The following is a 13221-nucleotide window of genomic DNA, read 5'->3' as shown; positions in this document are numbered from 1 at the left end:
CTTGGCATTGTTGATTATTTATAAAGTTCACAAATCTATTTCTTGTCTAACTCAGGATCGCTGTGTGTGATCTTCACAGTCCTGAACTTTGTTCAGTGGACTTGTCATTAGTCAACCAAGTCTGACTTTCATTATCTGAATAGTTGTCTGAAATGAAATGTTTCCTTCAAATAGATATGAGGAATTATGCAGGAAGCAGACAAATTAGAAATCACAGTGAGCCAGCTGATTTTATCAAACATCCAAATGTTTGAAGTTCGTTAAGTACATATCACAAAAACAGTACCCTCTCCATGTCACCTTGGCTGAACAGAGGAGCAAACAGATTAAGACAACTGCGCTGCTCCAAATATGAGGCCATTCTTACTCTCGGCCGTTAGGCTCTATATTGAGTCAACCAAGAGCTGGTGGTGTAATGCCCCCTTCTGTTAGACTGTATGTGCTATCTTATTTTTTATTCTTTCTACTTCTCTAATATTTATATTGGTACACTTGTAATGCTACTGTGACACTGGAATTGAATCCTTTGGAATCAATAAAGTATCTAATTTTCAGCAAATGATTGAAATTTGTGGAGAGTGTTAAAATGTTAACAGGACTGAGGGATAATACTCAAGTGAGGTGATTTGTGGGCTGAGTCAGAAAAGATGACATGTGGAGAATCAGATGAAATTACTTCCAGAAGCAGAGGAGACGTCAATGAGAGCCACAGATCAAGCAGTTGGAACAGAGCTCTTTGGCAGTGGACGAGCACTTGAACTCACAGTTGGAGTTCTTGTAAAGTTCACAGTTGGTGTCAGAGCTGGTTCCTGTAGAAAGGCATTCAGCAGTTTCCTTCAAAGTCCTTCCCACTGTGCTGAATCTGCTCACTCAGTTCGACCTCCCAATTGCTGCAGGGACCTGCCCACTCTGGGAATTTCTCCTTTCCTGGACCCTGCCCACAGCCAGAACCACACAAGCTGCTGCAGGAACTCAACAGACCAGGCAGGGCCCACAGAGAGAAATGGTAAGTTGATGTTTTGGATGCAACCCTTCAATGAGAATTGTTCAAAACCACCAGCAGGACTTCTAGTGTCTCAGGGGACATTGTCTGCTGACACCTGTATAATTTTTATGTTTAATTTTATGTTATTTAGAGATATATCACAATAACAGGCCCATCAAGAACCACTACCTAATTAACCTGCTGACCTGTGTGTCTTTGGAACGTGGAGGAAACTGGAGCACCCAGAGGAGACCCACATGGCCACAGAGAGAACATTGATTCACCTTACAGACAGCAGTGGGAACTGAACCCAGGTCACTGGCACTGTAATAGTGTTACGCTAATTGCTGCATGTGAAAAGTACCATCAGTAGGGATGGCAGGGCACAGACTGTTCGAACCCATCAGGTGCTTCCCCATGATGACTGATCCTGACACTGGCTCTGCCATTTGTATGCTGCATGTTGGGTGCAGAAATCCCCGTGGCAGACTGCACTGACACACACCCACCTCTCTGATGGCTCCTGGACAGGGGACAGATCATAAGTGGGGCTGTGATGGATGAAAAACGTAGGTGGGAGTGGGACCCGGGTCATATCTGGGGCTACTCCTTCTGATTAGAGCTTGCTCTCATTGTCCAGCTTTGTCCTCATGGGTGGGGTTTCTGAGCCTTGGATTTCAGATGGAACGGAACATTCCCATGGACAGTTCCTTGTTCAAATGGGAAGGATTTCAAAGTTTAAAATAAATTCAGAATCAAAGTACATATACGAAAAATGATGTAGTGTTTTCCCAGCATATATAATGAATAAACTCTTCTTGGGCTTCCAGCCAAGTACAGGATTCATTTATAACGAACATTTTGACGATAAACTTCCATCTTCATCAGGGATGATGCTGGGGCATGTCTAGACTGGTGGTATTTAGTCGTATTCCATCCATCCTGATTGGTTAATCCTCGTCCAATCAGATTTCCATTCTCCAACTTGCTTACATTTGTATTTGATTTTAAGCAAAGTGGGAGAGCGTAAACCTGATTGGATGAGGACTAACCAATCAGAAAGTACATATACTGTATGTCACCATATATTGTGCAGTCCAAGGATTGATTTTCTTGCAGGAATTCTGGGAGAGTCAATAGAAAACTCAATTGCAGGAATCACAGACTCCCCAGCAACTCAAACAAAACAAAAGATTTATTACAGAAATTAACCAGCAAAAGTAACAAGAACTCAGGCAAATTCTACAAAATCTTAAAGAACTGAAATCACTCACAACACACAGAAGAACTCAGTTTGAATTTCATCAGACAAGCAGCCACAATGACAGGGCAAAGATGGGTTGGCATACACCTCAAAAATACACCCTGGAGTATGTCCCGGTGTCCAGACGAAGCAATAATCCCCAAAGACAACAACTACAAAGCAAGACATTGAAAATTCTGTGCTAATTAAATTATCCCAAATTGAATAACCCACACACTAACTGAAAAAATTGCTTCTTTAAAGAAATTTTCAGTGACGGATTCACAGTAAATACAAATCTACAAATACAAAGATTCAATGAAAACCAAAAGTTACAAATACAAAAAAGAAATTCCCCCACTCAATTTTACTCGCTCAGTCTGTAAATGAACAGGTTCCCAGTTAAGTTCTGGACTCTACTTCATCTCCACTCAGAGCCCTGGCCCGTTTGTGAACTTGGGAACACCCAAGCACAACTGCCCGTTATTTTCCCAGAGGGGAGCCCCAGAAAGCCTTGTGAGACAGAACATGAGCTGAACTTAGTGCAAGCGGCTGGTAAAATCTCTGGAGTATCTCTGACTGAAGCAAGCCCCGCCCAATATACACGGTACCCTTCCTCATCGCAATAGAGTGACTTGACATCCCGACAGCAATGACATCTTGAGCTTAGCTCCTGGTAGGATTCCCATTGTGGTATGGTCAATGAGAATTGTTGTGTTCTTGATACGTACTGTGGGTTACTAAGAACAGACCATATTCTGGAAGAACATAACTAGAACTTTTACTTAACAGCAAACAGCAACCACGTCTTAACCTGTTAGACCGGTGAGTCTGACATCAGTGGTGGGGAAAATGCTAGAGTTGGTTATCAAAGATGTGATAACAGTACATTTGGAAAGAGGTGAAATCATCGGACAAAGTCAGCATGGATTTGTGAAAGGAAAATCATGTCTGATGAACCTTATAGAATTTTTTGAAGATGTAACTAGTAGAGTGGATAGGGGAGAGCCAGTGGATGTGGTATATTTAGATTTTGAAAAGGCTTTTGACAAGGTCCCACACAGGAGATTAATGTGCAAACTTAAAGCACACGGTATTGGGGGTATGGTATTGATGTGGATAGAGAATTGGCTGGCAGACAGGAAGCAAAGAGTAGGAGTAAACGGGACCTTTTCAGAATGGCAGGCAGTGACTAGTGGGGTACCGCAAGGCTCAGTGCTGTTTACAATATATATTAGTGATTTAGAAGAGGGAATTAAATGCAGCATCTCCATGTTTGCGGATGACATGAAGCTGGGCGGCAGTGTTAGTTGCGAGGAGGATGCTAAGAGGACACAGGGTGACTTGGATAGGTTAGGTGAGTGGGCAACTTCATGGCAGATGCAATTTAATGTGGATAAATGTGAGGTTATCCACTTTGGTTGCAAGAACAGGAAAACAGATTATTATCTGAACAGTGGCCGATTAGGAAAAGGGGAGGTGCAACGAGTCCTGGGTGTCATTGTACACCAGTCATTGAAGGTGGGCATGCAGGTACAGCAGGCGGTGAAAAAGGCAAATGGTATGTTGGCATTCATAGCAAAAGGATTTGAGTACAGGAGCAGGGAGGTTCTACTGCAGTTGTACAAGGCCTTGGTGAGACCGCACCTAGAATATTGTGTGCAGTTTTGGTCCCCTAATCTGAAGAAAGACAATCTTGCCATAGAGGGAGTACAGAGAAGGTTCACCAGATTGATTCCTGGGATGGCAGGACTTTCACATGAAGAAAGACTGGATTGACTAGGCTTATATTCACTGGAATTTAGAAGATTGAGGGGGGATCTTATTGAAACATATAAAATTCTAAAGGGATTGGGCAGGCTAGATGCAGGAAGATTGTTTCTGATGTTGGAGAAGTCCAGAATGAGGGGTCACAGTTTAACGATAAAGGGGAAGCCTTTTAGGACTGAGATGAGGAAAAACTTCTTCACACAGAGAGTGGTGAATCTGTGGAATTCTCTGCCACAGGAAACAGTCGAGGACAGTTCATTGGCTATATTTAAGAGGAAGTTAGATATGGCCCTTGTGGCTAAAGGGATCGGGGGTATGGAGAGAAAGCAGGTACAGGGTTCTGAGTTGGATGATCAGCCATGATCATACTGAATGGTGGTGCAGGCTCGAAGGGCTGAATGGCCAACTCCTGCACCTATTTTCTATGTTTCTATGTTTAACCTACAAGCTCCTCGAACATTCTGTCAGTTCTGCGCACGCTCCAAACTCTATCATGTGACACATGATATTACTGCATCTTCCATTCTTTAAGAAGAAAAACAATTAGCAACATTAATCAAAACAAATGCATAATTTAACATGTCTCTATCAGTCTCTCTGGGGGTTTCCAAATACAAGTCACAAGTAGAACCTTCTATGTGATTCATACAGTTCTTGTGTTTCATTGTTATTTTCATGTTTTGTCTGGTCTGCATCAGTTGACTGAAACTCACAAGTTGGCTCTTTCTTGAGGTCTTTGCGATTTCTTCTCAACACTGCTCCTTCCTCTGTTTGAACCATGTATGATCTCGGTTGTACTTCTTCAAGTACTGTAGCTTTCTGTGTCCATGTGTTCATTTTGTCTTGTGTCCTCATTTTATTCCCTTGTCCTTCAGACAAACGTCCCTTAGATCAGTCAATTCACTTTCCACTGCTTCCTTATACTGTGCCCACTGTGAGCGTTCTTGCTCTAGATGAAACTGAATCTCATCTTCTCTCAGTATCTCTTTCATTATCGCTTGCATTGAAGCAAACTTCTCCTGCCATTGCTTTTTCACTTGTTTTATGTTCTTTCTACTTCTGCAAAAGTGTGAAAAATCATTACTCCTACCGCAGTTGTAGCACATTTTCTGATACACTGGACACTGCTGAGGTCAGTGCTCCTGCCCACAGCGATCACAAAGTTTTCTTCTTTCAAACGATGTCTTGCTCTCAGTCTGTTTCATTGCTGTTTTAATGCTTTTTCTAATATGTTCATGGTTTACAGCTTTTACGCTGCCCTCAATAAAAAGCTCTTTACCCACGACTTTACGGTTTCAGAAGCTTTGCAAAGAATCAAAGCTTCTTCCAACGTCTGGTTCTCTCAAGAGTCTTTCTCTCAGAGCATTATCCAAGAATGCTGCAAACAAATTCTATCTTTAATGAGAGAGTCCATCAGCTCTGCAAACTCTCATGTTTTATTGTGGTTACTCAATTCTGTAACAAATTGATCAATCATTTGACCAGCTTTCTGCTTGCATGTGAAGAATTTGTACCTTTCATATGTCACATTGTGCTTCAGTATACAAAATACTTCAAACTTGTCAATTATCACTTTTAGATTCAAATTATCTCCATTCTTAAAAGTAAAATGGTTATTTACCTCAGTTGTGTCATCTTCAAAGAATTGCAGCTTTTGTTTTCTCCGTTTTATTATCTGCTCTGATCGCTGATAAATAAATATCAAAACTGTTTATATCTTTTCCAGTTTTCAGCTACATTTCCAGTCATCTGAAGCATCGATGGGGGTTGCAAAACTTCCATTCTTTAAGCTGTTAGCAAACAACGAAGATTTGCACTTTTTTTTGATTACCTTCGCTTTTCCTGTGTTAGTGAAATGATTTATTCTTCCAGACGGACTTCTGACACCATGTTGTGTTCTTGATACGTACTATGGGTTACTCAGAACAAACCATATTCTGGAAGAATATAACTAGAACTTTTACTTAACAGCAAACAGCAACCACGTCTTAACCATACAAGCTTTTTGAACATTCTGTCAGTTCTGCACACACTTCAAACTCTATCACGTGACACATGATATACCACAGGAATTTCCAGACAAAGAGCGATCCAAAAAAGTCCTCAGTGGTGGAGCTGGCGGAAGATTGGCGTGTGGCCAAGTGGCTTTGGGTTAGCGATCTGAAGGTCATTAGTTCGAACCTCAGCCGAGGCAGCGTGTGTGTGTCCTTGAGCAGGGCACTGAACCACACTCTGCTCCTGCACGTTTACAGCCCAGTGGCGGCGGTTGGGGCAGTATGGACAAGACAAGATGATGATGCATCACAACGGAATTGAAGGTGGAGGAAGGCTACAGCAGAGAAGTTCCAGAGTTGTCCTGCACTCCATGCCACTGGACCCTGACCGTGATCGGTCAAGGACCTTGTGGTGCTGCCCATTAGTCAGCCTCCGCACATTAAACAAAGGTACACACAGGCATTTCTCCATAAAGGGAATGAGGAGAGCATCATAATCAACTGGAATGATAGCAGTATCTTTGTCACAGTCATCATTAACTCCCCAGTCAAGCTGTTATTAGTAGTTTTGCTGACAGTAACTATCCCTCACTTTTCGATGACATAATGAAAATTCAATTCGATTCTTCTGTTTAGTCCAACCAAGGGGGCCTCAGATTCTAAGGCTTCGACTTCAGCCTCTGGCTCACTGTGGTTTCACAACTGAACTTCCTGCTGCCTCCTTCTTCCTCATTCAACTTTCACATCCTATTTGTCTCAGTCATTCGTTTAGTTCTTAGAGCAAAGAGCTGGGCGACAGACAAGTGCTGCCCGGTTGGTCACTGTCAACAGAACAATGTGGATTCCGATTCTTCTCATCTGTTCCCTGTCCGGTGAGTGACCGCCAGCGTGGGACGTTACAGAGACTGGTAAATGCAGGAAATACTCAGTAGGTCAGGCTGTACCCGTGGAAATGAAACAGTGAAAGTTTCAGACCCAAGACTTTTAGACCCTGTTTCACTTCTCAGAGATTCAGCCTGACATATGCAGTATTCCCAGCATGTTCTGTTTCTGTCTCAGATTTCCAACATCTACTGTTTATTTGTTCATTCGAATGACCAGTGTTAATTTGGGTCCAGTGCGCCGTTTCAGTAGCCGAGATGGTAAAGTATGTGTAGATATGTACACATACTGCACATACTGGTATGGGTCCAGAACTCCATGAATAGTTTCAACTATGTTGGGGTGTGGAACCACAGACAATGCTGGTAGAACTGTATGGGCCCAGCAGCATCCATGAAGGCAAAAGGTTTTCCAGTTGTAGGCCCTGCGTAGGGCTGGTGCGTGTGTTGGGGGAGGGAGTGGGTGTGGAGTCAAACCTAACCTGCAGTTGTCAGTGTGCAGGGAGGAGTGCAGGGAGCTAAGGACACAGAGTGGTCTGGCACCAATGCTGAGGGTAATCTTGGGAGAAAGTTTTGCTGCCTAGGGAACATTAATTTGTAAAAGTTTTCACTTTAAAATGCAAACGGACACTTTCCATTCACAAAACATAATTTTAATGCTGCCTTTTCCTCAGTAAAAGAAGCATAGGAATAAAACACGAATAGGAAGCTGTCTACATTTGACAGCTGTTCCTGTTATTGAAATGTCTTGTTAATCAATTCTGTGTGGGTTGAGGGCAGACCTTGCCCTCAGAATCCGTTTCCTTCTCATTCACTTCCTCAAACTGTGAACAACCGTTTTACTCAGCAGCATCCAGTAATTATTTTTTCTTTTAACCATTTTTGAAAAAGCTTGTTACAGACACTCACCCTGCAGGACACAGTGCTAGCATTTATTGTGTTCAATCATTGTTTTACTGAGTAATTCCAGGAAGGAAGTTTGTGGAGTTCAGTTAGGGAATTTATAGAAACATAGAAAACCTACAGCAGAATAGAGGCCCTTCAGCCCACAAAGTTGTGCTGAACATGTCCCTACTTTAGAAGTTACTAGGCTTACTCATAGCCCTCTATTTTACAATGCTCCATGAAATCTATCCAAAAGTCTCTTAAAAGACCCTATCCACTCACCACTGAGTAAAAAACTTACCCCTGTCATCTCCTCTGTACCTACTCCCCAGCACCTTAAACCTGTGTCCTTTTGTGGCAATCATTTCAGCCCTGGGAAAAAGCCTCTGACTATCCACACGATCAATGCCTCTCATCGTCTTATACACCTCTATCGGGTCACTTCTTATCCTCCGACGCTCCAAAGAGAAAAGGCCAAGTTCACGCAACGTATTCTCATAAGGCATGCTCCCCAATCCAGGCAACATCCTTGTAAATCTCCTCTGCACCCTTTCTATGGCTTCCACATCCTTCCTGCAGTGAGGTGACCAGATCTGAGCACAGTACTTCAAGTGGGGTCTGAACAGGTTCCTATATAGCTGCAACATTATCTGTCAGCTCCTAAATTCAATTCCACGATTAATGAAGGCCAATGCACCATATGCCTTCTTAACCACAGAGTCAACCTGCGCAGCTGTTTTGAGCGTCCTATGGGCTTGGAGTCCAAGATCCCTCTGATGCTCCACACTGCCAAGAGTCTTACCATTAATACTATATTCTGCCATCATATTTGACCTACCAAAATTAACCACTTCACACTTATCTGGGTTGAACTCCATCTGCCACTTCTCAGCCCAGTTTTGCATCCTATCAATGTCCTGCTGTAACCTCTGACAGCTCTCCACACTATCCACAACACCACTCACCTTTGTGTCATCAGCAAACTTACTAACCCATCCTTCTACTTCCTCATCCAGGTCATTTATAAAAATCACGAAGAGTAAGGGTCCCAGAACAGATCCCTGAGACACTCCACTGGTGACCGACCTCCATGCAGAATATGACTCATCTACAACCACTCTTTGCCTTCTGTGGACAAGCCAGTTCTGGAACCCATGCCTCTTTACTTTCTCAATAAGCCTTGCATGAGGTGCCTTATCAAACACTTTGCTGAAATCCATATATCTACCGCTCTTCTTTTGTCAATGTGTTTAGTCACATCCCCAAAAAACTCAATCAGGCTCATAACGCATGACCTGCCCTGCCATGACAAAGCCATGCTGAATACCCCTAATCATATTACACCTCTCCAAAGGTTCATAAATTCTGCCTCTCAGGAGCTTCTCCATCAACTTACCAACCACTGAGGTAAGACTCACTGGTCTATAATTTCCTCAGCTATCTCTACTCCCTTTCTTGGATAAAGGAACAACATCTGCAACCCTCCAATCCTCTGGAACCTCTCCTGTCCCCATTGATGATGCAAAGATCATCGCCAGAGGCTCAGCAATCTCCTCCCTCGCATCCCACAGTAGCCTGAAAATCCCCTGAATATTTGCCACATTTCTTCTGTACTTTTCCCTGAGAACATCTGTTTCCAATTTAAGCCTCTAATTTCCTGCCCGATAGCCCCATAATTCCCCTTACTCCAATTATACGTTTTTCTAACGTGTCTGTTCCTATCTCTCTCCAATGCTGTTGTAAAAGAGACAAAATTATGATCACTATCTCTAAAATGCTCTCTCACTGGGAGATTTGACACCTGACCAGGTTCATTTCCCAATACCAAATCAAGTACAACCTCTCCTCTTATAGGCTTATCTACATACTGTGTCAAGTACCTTCCTGAACACACCTACCAAACTCCGCCCCATCTAAACCCCTTGCTCTAGGGAGATGCCAATCAATATTTGTGAAATTAAAATCACCCATCATGACAACTCTCTTATTAATACAGCTTTCCAGGATCTGTTTCCCTATCTGCTCCTTGATATCCCTGTTACTGATGGGCAGCCGATAAAAAAGACATAGTAAGTTATTGACCCCTTCCTGTTCCTAACCTCCACCCACAGAGACTCCGTAGTCAATTCCTCCATGGCGTCCACCTTTTCTGCAGCCGTGACACTGTCTCTGATCAACAGTGCCACACCCTCTTTTCCCTCCCTCCCTGTCCTTCCTGAAATATTTGACAAATATTGCCCTTAAAAATTCATTGCCTCCCTTTTTAAAAACAGCCATCAAAATAGCTGCATCTGGGGGATGTGATTGCCCGTGAGGTTCGATGATGTTCAGTACTCATTGACAACATAGACTCAAATGCAGTAAGTGTGGTGAAGTCACCTGCAGGTGGGGTGAAATTGAACAGGTGATTGACAGGAAAGAGAAAAGCTTTTGACCCCAAGGGCGTTTGGATGGATGGTGGGGCAGAAAAATTGCAAAGATAATCAAATAGAACATAAAACAGTATTTTGGCCGGCAGTGGTGTGTTGAACCATTTAAAACCCTAATCAAATGGCCAACTAAACTTATCCCTTATGTCTACACAGTGCCAATATCCTTTCCTTTTCTTCACATTCATGTGCCTAATGAAATGTCCCTTACAAGTCTCTGCTACTACCTCCAGCCCAGACAACACATTCCAGGCACCCAACACTTTGTTAAAAAACACTTGCCCTCACAGCTCCATTGAAATTACACCCTCTCATTTTAAACACATGCCCATGGGAAAAATGATGCTATCTGCCTATGCCACTCATAATCTTATAAACCTCCGCTCAGTCTCTGCAACTCCAGAGAAGACAGCCCAAGTTTGTCCAACCTCTCACTGTAGCACATGCAGTGTGTCTAAAGAATGAGAGAGGATTATGAGGAAAGAAGTGGTGTAGTAATTTTTTCTGTTTTCTTTGTTATGTGCCATGCCATATGATGTAGGTGATCATTGTCTTTCAGTGACCATAATTGTTCTAAGGAAGTGGGTTGCCATTGCCTTCTGCTGGGCATTGACTTTACAAGATGGGTGACCTGGGCCATTATCAATACTCTTCAGAGATTGTCTGACTGGTGTCAGTGGCCACATAACCAAGACTTACGACATAGACTTATAGAGTCATAAAGAAGTAGAGCACAGAAACAGGCCCTTCTGCCCATCTAGTGCATGCCAAAACTATTCAAACTGTCTATTCTCATCGAGCTGCCCCAGGACCATAGCCCTCCATATCCCTGATATTGATGTACCTCTTCAAACTTCTCTTAAAAGGGGTCTTGCTATCACAAGAAAAGTGACCATGATGGCTACTCACTATTTGACTGTAAGACGCCATTGACTCAAGCAGCGGCACCTTGCATGCCTCCTTCATTATCTCCACCAGCGAGCAACTCGCTGATGGTGTAGGCCTGCAGTCCTTCGAGTTCTTAACATATAGCAGAATCCTGTGATCATTAGATGTACATTTAAGTACAACAGTAGCACCTTTTGTTGACCCCATAGAGGCTACTGCAATCAGCCGCGCCACCATCTTGCCAGAAGTTGCCAGTCTTCTACGTTCTGAAGAATGCAGTACCAACCTATTCAATCTTTGCCTATAACTCAGGTCTTCCAGACCCAGCAACATCCTTGTAAATTTTCGTTGCAATCTTTCAACATTGTTTACATCTTTTGTGAAGGTAGGTGACCAAAACTGCACACAATTTTCCAAATCTTCTCAACATCTTATACAACTTCAATGTGACTTCCAATCTTCTGTACTCATTGATTTATGACCAACGTGCCAAAAGCTTTCTTTATAACCTTATCTATCTGTGATACCACTTTCAGCAAATTATGTACCTGTTTTCCCAGATCCCTCTCATTGTCCTACTACACTCTCAGTGCCCTACCACCTGGCCTGGTTAGTCCCACCGAAATGCAAAACATCGCACTTGCCTGCATTAAATTCCATTTGCCATCTTTTAGCCCATTTTTGCAGCTGATGCAGATCCCTCTGCAAGCCATTATAGACTTCTTCACGGCCCACTACACCTCCAATCTTTGCATCATCTGCAAATTTGCTGATTCAGTTAAAAACATTATCATCCAGATCATTGATATAGATGACAAACAACGAAGGACCCAACACCGATCCCTGTGGCACTCCACTCGTCATAGTCCTCCGTTCAGAGAGGCAACCATATACTACCACTCTCTGACTTCTCCCACAAAGCCAAAGTCCAATCCAGTTTACTACCACATCTTGAATGCCGAACAACTGAAACTTCTGGATAAACCTCCCATGCGGGACTTTGTCAAATGTCTTATTAGATACATGCAGACCACTTCCTCTGCCTTACCTTTATCTACTTTCCTGGTTACTTCCTTGAAAAACTCTATAAGATTGGTTCGACATGTCCTACCATGCACAAAGCCATACTGCCTATCCTTAATCAGCCCATGTCTATCCAAATACTTACATATCCGATACCTTAGAATACCTTCCAATAACTTTCCCACAATTTATGTCAGATTCACCAGCTTATAATTTCATGGTTTTTTGTTTAGAGCCTTTTTTAAGCAGTGGAACAACACTGGCTTTCCTGCAATTCTCTGGTAACTTTTCTGTCACTAAGAATGATTTCAATATCTCTGCTAGGGCCCTAGCAATTTCTGTATGCCGCTTGTAGGGTCCGAGGGAATATCCACCCTGGAACTTTATCCACCCTGATTTGCTCCAGGGTAGAAAACACCTCCTCCTCTACAATCTGCACAGTGTCCACGAAGTTGATGCCCCCTTGCCTCACTTCTAAAGACTCTGTATCCATTTCCCAGTGCATAGAATGCATTTAAGATCTACCTCATCTGTTTTTGCTCCACACATAGATTACTGTTCTGGCCTTCCAGAGGAACGATTTTTTCTCTTGCAATCCTTTTGCTCTTAACATACCTGTAAAATCCCTTATGATTCTCCTTCACCTTATCTGCTAGACCAAATTTCTGCTTTCTTTTAGGCTTCTTGATTTCTTTCTTAAGTGTTCCTTAGCATTTCTTATACTCCGTAAGCACCTCATTTGTTCCTACCTGCCTATGCCTGCTTTGCACCTCCTTTATTCTATTAACCAGGGCCCTATATCTCTCAAAAACCAAGGATCCTTACACTTGCAATCTTTCCCTTTTATTCTGACAGGCACATATAAGCTTTGTACTCTCTAAATTTCATTTTTGAAGGCCTCCCTCTTTCCAAGTACACTTTTGCCAGAAAACAGCCTGTCCCAATCCTGATTGGGGGGTTGCTAAGCAGGTGTTGCAACTTTCCCAAGGGTAAAGGATCGCCTTATTCTTCCTTTGATAGAGATATATCTCCACCCCTCCACCAGTGTGTGAATGGATAAGTAAATGCGAGGGTGCTGAGGAATGTGGAGGATGACTGTGACCTTGGTGAATGTGATCACTGA

At 42.8% G+C, this 13221-nt stretch overlaps 1 protein-coding gene across 2 annotated transcripts in view; it reads left to right on the top strand.

The window, feature by feature from the left end:
- The first annotated feature begins 667 nt into the window (after nt 1–667).
- The window catches only part of LOC132381029 (cell surface A33 antigen-like), a 63292-nt gene continuing 50738 nt past the window's right edge, over nt 668–13221 (top strand). For both annotated transcript variants that reach the window (XM_059950136.1, XM_059950135.1), the window contains exon 1: nt 668–1006. In XM_059950136.1, coding sequence (XP_059806119.1) covers nt 700–1006 — 307 coding nt within the window. In that variant the 5' untranslated portion in view covers nt 668–699. The remainder of the gene's footprint in view (nt 1007–13221) is intronic.

Source organism: Hypanus sabinus, chromosome 25 (genome assembly GCF_030144855.1).
Source record: "Hypanus sabinus isolate sHypSab1 chromosome 25, sHypSab1.hap1, whole genome shotgun sequence".
Taxonomy (NCBI): domain Eukaryota; kingdom Metazoa; phylum Chordata; class Chondrichthyes; order Myliobatiformes; family Dasyatidae; genus Hypanus; species Hypanus sabinus.
The sequence above is the reverse complement of the archived record's forward strand: the minus strand, read 5'-3'. Positions and strand labels throughout refer to the sequence as shown.